Below are 9434 nucleotides of genomic sequence, written 5' to 3' on the forward strand. Positions count from 1 at the left end.
ATTTATCTTTTGCATTACTTTATTGTGATACCATATTTGCACTAACAATTTTCTCTGTAAATATGAATTTTTCTGACACCAAATATAAAGTAAGATCCTTTTATCAGTTTTTCTCGTTCAAAAAGGACCCTTTTGTCAGTTTTATGTAAAATAGTAAATAGTTTAATTAAAATTGCTAGAACTTTGTAGTTGTAGCCAATTACACTGCTCATTTGCTTGAAAACTAAGGCAGTATATCAAAGTTAAATCGCAATTTCTAGCACCCTCGTTAATTAAATTTCCAAATATAAAATACATCCTTCAAAAAGAAACTGAAAAAGAGAGTTGTCTATATCCTTCTACATAAATAAAAATGGACAAGATCTACATTTAGCTTTATTCAGCATTTTGCCTGGGAAAAAAAAAACAAATTATGAATAGAAAGCAGTCGTCATTTCATCACGTTTGGGTGGGAAAAAAATAATATAAAAATCAAATATTATTCTCAACTTTTTCTTTAGCTAATTACTCCATAATTTTATATGTTATATATAGGAAAAACGGCCATTTCATACCCAACATATCGCGATATGTTCAATTCATACCCGACTTATATGGCCGTGCCAAAACATACTTGAATTTATATGGCTGTGCCAAAACATACCCAACTTATATTTTTTGGCAAAATCATACACCAGTCGCCACATCAGCTGCCATGTCAATCTATTTTTGCTCGCGTGGATGTAATGTTAGCTGATTTTGCTTACAAATATGCCATGTATATAATTTTTTTTTTAAACTAAATAATTTTGTTATAAAATAAATTTTTAGAAAATATAAAAATTTTATTTTATATTATTTAGTAAAATTAATAAAAATAATTAATTAATTAAATTCAAATCTTATATAAGAGATTTCGATTATATCAAAAACCGTTCTTATAAGAGTTATATATGTATTTTAATGATTTAAATCTAATGCAAGTGTTGAAGACGTGTTATTCTTGATTAATCATAGTTGTGTTAATCTAAATTTTTTAAATGTAAATAATATATCCATGATTAATAAAGCGTAAAAATGAATCATGTTACGCTTTATTAATCATGGTTATGTTATTTACATTTAATCTAATTTTTTAAATGTAAATAACATACCCATGATTAAAAAAGCGTAAAAATAAATTATGTTACGTTTTATTAATCAAGGGTAAAAATAAATCATATTACGCTTTATTAATTATGGGTATGTTATTGACATTATAAATTTTAGATTAACACAATCATAATTAATCAAGAGTAACACGTCTGCAAACTAGCATTGGATTTGAGTCATTACAATACATATATAACTCTTATTAGGACGTTTTTTGATAGGATCAAAATATTTACGAATATATCTTTTATATAAGATTTTAATTTAATTAATTAATTAATTTTTGTTAATTTTACTAAATAATAAAAAATTATAAAAATTCATTTTTATAACAAAATTATTTAGTTTTTTAATAATTTATATACATGGCACATTTGCCAGCAAAATTAGTTGACGTTGCATCCACGCAAGCAAAAATAGATGACAAGGCAGCTGATGTGGCGACTGTTGTATGATTTTGCCAAAAAAATATAAGTTGGGTATGTTTTGGCACATCCATATATGTTTAGGTATGTTTTGGCACGGTCATATAAGTCGGGTATGAATTGAACATATTGCGATATGTTGGGTATGAAATGGCCGTTTTCCCGTTATATATAACCCCACCTCTCTTACGTATTTGTGTGTGTTTTGTTATATATCTTCTTTTTCCTCCTCTTCCAGAGTTAAATTGTTTTCATCTTCCAAAACATTTGTAAAGCATCACATATTGTATTATATTGGATAATCGATAATTATGGCTGGATTTTGGTTCTTGGCCATATCAAGTTTCTTCTTCTGCTTGCTGTTGGTACGAATGGCGGTTTCAAAGAATAATAAGAGAAAGAAGATGAGGGACAGTAGATGCAAGCTTCCTCCTGGTTCCATGGGATGGCCTTACTTAGGAGAGACTCTGCAACTTTATTCACAAGACCCAAATGTTTTCTTCACCTCCAAGCAAAAGAGGTAACCTGAAAAATTTGTCCTTCGAATTATTATTTTTTAACTTCATTCGTTTATTTTTGGGTTACGATCTTAGCTTACATTTTTTATTCTTTTGATGTATAGATATGGAGAGATATTCAAAACACGAATCCTTGGCTATCCTTGCGTGATGCTGGCTAGCCCCGAGGCTGCAAGGTTTGTCTTGGTGACTCATGCTCGTATGTTTAAACCAACGTATCCGAAAAGCAAAGAGAGGCTAATTGGACCATCTGCTCTATTTTTCCACCAAGGAGATTATCATTTCTATATAAGGAAACTAGTTCAATCCTCTTTTTTTCCTGAAACCATCCGGAAACTCATCCCTGATATCGAACACATAGCCCTCTCTTCTTTACAATCTTTGGCTAATATGCCTATTGTCTCTACCTACCAAGAAATGAAGAAGGTATATATAAAAATAAATGTTCATATGTAGAAAGAAAAATCAAACATACATTTAGCTTTCTTTATCTTCTTTATTTATTCTCTTGCAGTTCGCTTTTGATGTGGGTATTCTAGCCATATTTGGCCATTTGGAGTGTTCTTACAAGGAAATGTTGAAACATAACTACAATATTGTGGACAAAGGCTACAACTTTTTCCCCATGAACCTCCCCGGAACATCGTATCACAGAGCTCTCATGGTATGATCTCTCTGGAATAGAACATTTAATCTCCAGACATTTAGTAAGCCTAACTGACTAAAATGTTTGTTATAAAAAGGCGAGGAAGCGGCTAAAGACAACAGTAAGCGAGATTATACGCGAAAGAAGAGAGAAAAGCATTTTGAAAACTGACTTTCTTGGCCATCTACTCGACGTTAAGGACGATAAAGGTCGTGTGCTAACCCAAGAACAGATTGCGGACAACATCATCGGAGTCCTTTTCGCCGCTCAAGACACAACAGCTAGTTGCCTAACTTGGATTCTTAAGTACTTACATGATAATCAGAAACTTCTAGAAGCTGTCAAGGTATGATCACGTGTGGATTCTTATCCACTCTTTTGTATATAAATACTTAAATCAATGTATATGCATGATGGTTGCAGGATGAACAAAGAGCTATATACGAAGAAAACAGTAGAGAGAAGAAGTCTTTAACTTGGGGACAAACGAGGAATATGCCACTAACACACAAGGTAATAATTTTATAAATTGTATATTACATAGTTTATATATGAATAATTACCATTAATTTGGAGCTCATGTTTCAATGTTATGTGACATAGGTTATACTTGAGAGCTTGAGGATGGCAAGCATCATATCCTTCACATTCAGAGAAGCAGTGGATGATGTTGAGTATAAGGGTACACATTAAATTATTTCACATGACTAGAACATTCTATTTTTTTAATAAAATGTATCAAAATAGATATGATGTGGTCCAAATGAATATGAATCACTAATATTTCTGATTTTTGTAAAATGCATATGTACAGGATATTTGATACCGAAGGGATGGAAAGTGATGCCACTGTTTAGGAATATTCATCACAATCCGAAATACTTTTCAAACCCTGAGGTGTTCGATCCATCTAGATTTGAGGTAATAATTGATAAACAAACATAAAAAGAATATTAATAAGTTATATATATTTAAAGAGAGCTGACTTAACGTGATGGTTGAAACTAACCAAAGGTAAATCCAAAGCCAAATACATTCATGCCCTTTGGAAGTGGAGTTCATGCTTGTCCTGGGAACGAACTCGCCAAGATACAGATTCTTATCTATCTCCACCATTTAATTTCCAAATTCCGGTAAGTTTTCACTCTACTTCCTCTTTACTATATAATTTAATTAAGCGTAAGTGTCATGCATGATCTCTCTTTATATTAGTGAAATCTATGGTTTGATTACATATAAATTAACATTAGTATAATCGTTAGTTATCTGATTGTATTATGCAGATGGGAAGTGGTGGGAGGAGAAGAGGGAATAGAGTACGGTCCATTTCCAATCCCTCGAAATGGTCTGCTCGCAACATTTCGACAACATTCTCTTTAGTTCTTCAAACCTTTAAAGTATATAATATATAATAAAATTATTATTAGTATTTGTTAATTAATTAGCATTAATTTTTTATTTATCTAAATTTCATAAAATATGTAAACCCCTTTGAGATTTATTTAAAGAAAATTGTTATTGTAGTCATTGAGAGTTTTAACATGTTGCATGCTACAACTATGATGAGTAAAAACGTTTATTCCAGTATTCTCAATAACAGTCGAAGTTGGGTTAATCTTTTCTTTAGGGGTAACTAAACCAAACCAAACCAAATCAAAAGCATGTGAGCCACATGAAGGGAGCAGAAAGGCCACAAAGCGTTAATGTGAAACAGTCAGAGAGGTGTGTTTACAATTGTGAGTGGACTGTGAACAATGAACATAACATGGCCACGACAAAAAAAAACAGATTTGAAATAGTGAGTGAACTGCCTAGTGAACATGACATAGCCACAGGCCACGTATAAAAAGAAGTTTTCATTTTAATAATCTAAAAATAACTTTTTCAAAAAAAAAATAATCTAAAAATAACTAAAGATGGGGTCCGTTTTCATCATATCTTGGGGTCCTATAACTAGTAACACGATAATCCGCCAATGCCCTTTGTCTCTCTTTATCATCCAAATTTACCGAATTACCGAACAAATTATTTATTTCTCATCAAAACTGCTAAAGTTTTCATTCCAAAAAAAAAAAACTGCTAAAGGTTTGGTCTACTATACTATTTAAATAACGACATTAGTATTTGACTATTTGTTATAGCAAGTTGGCAACACGTTTCCTTATTGAACGGTATTTGAAAAAACTGTCGAGTGTGGTTGCAACTTACAGCTCACGTGGAGCACCACCATTCATGATTCTTCTCGTATTTTCTTTATTATAGCAACACAACGTTTAAATTTGGATGAATTGAATAGCATTATAGCAAGGTAATGGAATTAATCAGGCTCGTCAATCGTCATTTGTTTTGTTTTGTCTAAAAATCACATCGTCTACAAACCACACGTCAAATATGCATACTGATAAGTCTTAGTAGAAAACTAGAAACTATTATTTGGTAAGTTTGGTTCAGTGATTGTACAGGAGCTTATTTATATTCTGCTCAATAGAAAATGAGTTAGCCAAGATTCAGATTGGTTGGGCTCTCAGGTGGGTTCATGGGTTTAAGCTTACATATTTAAATGATCGCTGTACAAGTGGGCGGAAGTTTACATATTATAGTCATTATTAATGAGGCTTTACAATAATTAAATAAGCCCAATTTACACTGGCTCGTTGAATTTGCAGGAGAAGATAGAAGACATCTTTTTCGTTTTTGGGTCAAAGGTTGACTAGAGATGGCTATGAATAACGAACTCATATGTAAAAGTCAAAAGGCTATTGAAGTGTGGACGAATTGGGAGAAAGAAAAGTCTATGGTTGAAAAAGCACAAATATAAAACAATGGTTAGAAATAGTCTAACAAACAAGTCTTTTTCTTTTTTATTATAGTCCTTTTGTGTTGTCACAACCAGTCAAACTAGAACAATGCCGGCTAACAGTTGGTAGTTTTTAAAAAGATGATGTAGAGAAATAAATAAAAAAGTATGTCTATGAAAGATAAAGAAAAACACACTTATAAGTTGTAAATAGTAGATATGAAATGAAAAGTGGAAGCCTGGAAGAAGGGTAGAAGCTAAGGGGACATGATTACTAATGCTGGACTTGATCATCATGCACACTGCTGCTTTTAAGTTAAAAGTTGATCCAATCTTATTCTAAAGGATGCTTATCGTGAACTCCAAGTGTTATAAATGATAATCAAGCTGTCTTAATCTTTGCCTAAAAAGTGAAATTTCAATAATGATACTCCCCTTAATAAACTAGTGCATACCATATTTTGTATATTATCCTTCATTAAGCTATGAACATTTACTGAAGTATGGATATGTGAGTGTTAGTAAAAAAAACATGGAAAGCATCTTGAACGTTCATATATCTTTGAAAAATAAGAAAGTAATAATAATAATATGATTTTCTCTAGTAATAGTAACAAAATAAGTTAAACAAAAATATAACAAATTAAAATTAATAGTACTGTATTTCAGTTTTTCTTATATACTAAAATTAAAATTTGATCCAAACACTAATCTTCTAGTGGCGGAGCCACATAAAATGAGTTGGGGGCTATTGAACCCAACAAAATTAAAAAAATTAGTGTAAGTTATATAAACTCAAGCTATAAGCCCCAACTCTAAATATTTAAGTTTAATGTTGATGACCCCAACAAATATATATTCTGCCTCCGCCCCTGTAATCTTCTGTCAATTCGGTCGCTGTGATCGGATTCTATTATGGATTTCTGACTAGGTGGAGAACTGAAGCAAGAATTCTCTTTCTTTATCATCAATTGAATCACTGTTCACGACTCAGGATACTAAATTTGTTTGGTAAGTTAAATCTATTTTTATTTAAAATTAATTGTTGAAATTTTTTTTTGTTTTAAAAATAGGGGGGGGGGAGTAATAAAAGAAAGAAGGTGGCGAGATCCCAAATTCCCAACCAAGCTAAGGCAAAGCAAATAAAGAAGGTCGCCAGGATTAAACGTGCACCGAATCTCTCTCTCTCTCTCTCTCTCTCTCTCTCTCTCTCTCTCTCTCTCTCTCTCTGTCCAACCAAATTTCTGATCGATTGCGCCATCGCGTAAACCAGTTCCGGCGTAGTGCTCTGTTCGTTTTGTTCTTCGGAAAGATACGATTGATGATTTCTAGGTGAAAGAAAGAAAGAAAGTAAGAGTGTCTCTTCCGGCGATTTCGACATGGAATCCGTATATTCCAGCGGCGGCGGCGTAACGAAGCTAGAACCGTCGATCGCGGCGTGGCATTTCCAGATTGCAGTCTATTTCGCCTTCGGATTCTTCTTTTTGAGGCTCTTCCTCGATAGATTCGTCTTTCAAGTACGTAACAACCTCTCCTTCTTCTCTCATGGAATTGATTACGGAAAGCTAGAATCAGACTAGTTATTAATTACCTTCCTATATGTGATTGACGAGCATTGATGATGATGATGATGATGATGATGATGATGATGCATGTATGTTATGTATGCGTTAGTTGAAATTCTTGATTTATAGAAACATATACAGTTTTAAGGAGAAGATCCATGCATCTGTGATGCTGATGATGATGATGATGATGATGATGATGCATAGATGATGAGAAGTATTGTTGTTGGTTGGTTCATGAATCTTGCAAAGAAGTTGGAGAATTGATCCAACCTTTTTTTCAATTTTTTTTTGGTAACAGAGGATAGCTGTATGGCTTTTGACTACTGGTTCTACGCCAATTAAAATGAAGGATGCTGCTACTCGTGCAAAGCTCATCAAATGCAAGGAGTCCCTCTGGAAACTGCTCTACTTTGGTGCTTGTGAGGTTTTCGTTCTCAATGCCCTTTATCACGAGCCTTGGGTCACAGATATTAAACTCTTCTTTCGCGGTTGGCCTAACCAAGACCTCAAGTGAGACTCCACATTGAATTTCCTTGGTTTAGTAAATAGTTGTAGTTTCATGGCAGAGTTCCCTGCAATAACTATTTTTTTTTGTAGGCTTCCAATAAAGCTTTACTATATGTGCCAGTGCGGTTTCTATGTGTATGGTGTTGCTGCCTTGCTTGCATGGGAGACCAGAAGAAAGGATTTTGCTGTTATGATGTCTCACCATGTCATCACTATCATCCTCATTGCCTACTCATACCTTACCAGGTAAATAAATACTATTTGCATTATGGATCCTTCTTACCTCAAGTAGCGCTTTTAATATTGTTTTAGTGAACTCATTTGCTAAGCTACAAGTCGTCCATTAAATAAAAGAGCTCTCTTTTCGTGTGTTCGATTTTTGACTTTTGACTGGGAGATTAAAATGTATAGTGATTTTATTGAGCAAACGACCAGTACGCTGCTAATAGGGGAACTGATTTTGGTTTTTTCTGCAGTTTTTTCCAGATTGGAGCTATCATCCTAGCCCTTCATGATGCAAGTGACGTTTTTATGGAAACTGCTAAAATTTTCAAGTACTCTGAAAAGGAATTTGGAGCAAGTGTGTGTTTTGCACTTTTTGCTGTCTCCTGGCTATTGCTACGCTTGATTTACTTTCCATTTTGGATCATAAGGGCCACAAGGTATACACTTAAATTTACCTCTTATTTCTTTATTTACTGTCATTGCTTTATCTGACATTCGCACCTTTTTTGTTTGTTAAAGCATTGAACTCCTGGATTATTTGGACATGACATCACTTGAAGGCACCATCATGTACTATTCCTTCAACACAATGTTACTGATGCTTCTTGTTTTCCACATATACTGGTGGTATCTCATATGCGCCATGATTGTAAGACTACTTAAAAACAGAGGCAAAGTTGGAGAAGACATAAGATCCGGTAAAGATTTTGCATTTTTTTAGATACGGTTTTGAAAATAGATCTTTCATAGAATCTTGGGTCATTTGCTCTATCTTTATATAGCTTTATTAACTTGCGAAGCCCCAAACCGTTATGTTCTTGGCTGTTGTATGTTATGTTGGCTGTGTAGTGTAGAGGATTATAACTTTTTCTTTTCTCGTTTGTTCTTGTCAATGGCAGATTCAGAGGATGATGATTAGGCTTATAAAGCATTGCATATACGGAACATGTTTCCATTTCCCCAACCAAACCATTCAGCTGCTGATGAATATGTTCTCAGCTTCATTACCTTACTGATTAGAGTTGGAGGTCTTAAAAAGAAGGAAGGTTATAGTTTTTTTTTTTCAATTTTGTATTGATGGGGAGTCCATTTGGACGTTATAAGACTGCATATTCTCTTTTGACAAATATAAGAAAACAGAAGCTCAGATTTCTTGTGTTGTTCTATGCTGTATACAACAATGTGGAAGTCACTTTGTAAATGCAATTTTCTCTTTGTATTGTTTTCTATACCATAGCCTTATTGTGGAGCTCATAAACTTTTCTACTAAATGCAAATTTGTCCCTCTAGAAAACTGATGCTTGTGACTTAATGTTCTGATGTGCCTCCCGTACAATTGATGCAGCTTATTGTCATCTAATCCCCCCCAAAAATGTAGATTCTGATGGATCTAGCTGCTGCAGTCCTTTCATATCACTCTGTTCTGTCTCTATATCAAGTTGCCTTGTTTAGCCGTAAGCACCAGAATCATATTTGTCTCTGCCCTCATAATTCTGATGTACATACTAAAGTATGTTTTAAATGTATCTTCTTAAAACTTAGCTATGTTCTTTTGCTCCCTGAAGAGTTCTTTGAAACAATAATCAAAACATTATAACAAAAGAGGAAGAGAAACAA

The 9434-nt window shown here is 33.4% G+C and overlaps 2 protein-coding genes across 2 annotated transcripts; both read left to right on the top strand.

The window, feature by feature from the left end:
- The first annotated feature begins 1778 nt into the window (after positions 1 to 1778).
- LOC108835695 (abscisic acid 8'-hydroxylase 4) lies at positions 1779 to 4245 on the top strand. Its single transcript, XM_056997870.1, has 9 exons — positions 1779 to 2076; positions 2179 to 2500; positions 2589 to 2738; positions 2818 to 3066; positions 3144 to 3233; positions 3324 to 3402; positions 3535 to 3641; positions 3735 to 3853; positions 4004 to 4245. Exons 1-9 carry the CDS (start codon positions 1868 to 1870, stop codon positions 4098 to 4100), a joined length of 1422 nt encoding a protein of 473 aa, XP_056853850.1. The 5' UTR covers positions 1779 to 1867; the 3' UTR covers positions 4101 to 4245.
- Positions 4246 to 6666: 2421 nt separating this feature from the next.
- LOC130503190 (ceramide synthase LOH2-like) lies at positions 6667 to 9039 on the top strand. Its single transcript, XM_056997871.1, has 6 exons — positions 6667 to 7034; positions 7384 to 7595; positions 7683 to 7838; positions 8069 to 8254; positions 8337 to 8515; positions 8717 to 9039. The coding sequence occupies exons 1-6, from the start codon at positions 6897 to 6899 to the stop codon at positions 8734 to 8736; spliced, it is 891 nt and encodes a 296-aa protein (XP_056853851.1). The 5' UTR covers positions 6667 to 6896; the 3' UTR covers positions 8737 to 9039.
- Positions 9040 to 9434: the final 395 nt, after the last annotated feature.

This window comes from Raphanus sativus, unplaced genomic scaffold (genome assembly GCF_000801105.2).
Source record: "Raphanus sativus cultivar WK10039 unplaced genomic scaffold, ASM80110v3 Scaffold0852, whole genome shotgun sequence".
In the NCBI taxonomy this organism is placed as follows: domain Eukaryota; kingdom Viridiplantae; phylum Streptophyta; class Magnoliopsida; order Brassicales; family Brassicaceae; genus Raphanus; species Raphanus sativus.

Excerpts from the sequence above, each read along its gene's own strand:
- LOC130503190 (XM_056997871.1), top strand. The coding sequence starts at position 6,897 with ATGGAATCCGTATATTCCAGCGGCGGCGGCGTAACGAAGCTAGAACCG. Across the intron at positions 7,596-7,682 it reads TGGCCTAACCAAGACCTCAA|GCTTCCAATAAAGCTTTACT; the intron begins GTGAGACTCCAC and ends TTTTTTTTGTAG. Across the intron at positions 8,516-8,716 it reads TGGAGAAGACATAAGATCCG|ATTCAGAGGATGATGATTAG; the intron begins GTAAAGATTTTG and ends TGTCAATGGCAG.
- LOC108835695 (XM_056997870.1), top strand. The coding sequence starts at position 1,868 with ATGGCTGGATTTTGGTTCTTGGCCATATCAAGTTTCTTCTTCTGCTTG. Across the intron at positions 2,739-2,817 it reads CGTATCACAGAGCTCTCATG|GCGAGGAAGCGGCTAAAGAC; the intron begins GTATGATCTCTC and ends TGTTATAAAAAG. Across the intron at positions 3,067-3,143 it reads AACTTCTAGAAGCTGTCAAG|GATGAACAAAGAGCTATATA; the intron begins GTATGATCACGT and ends TGATGGTTGCAG.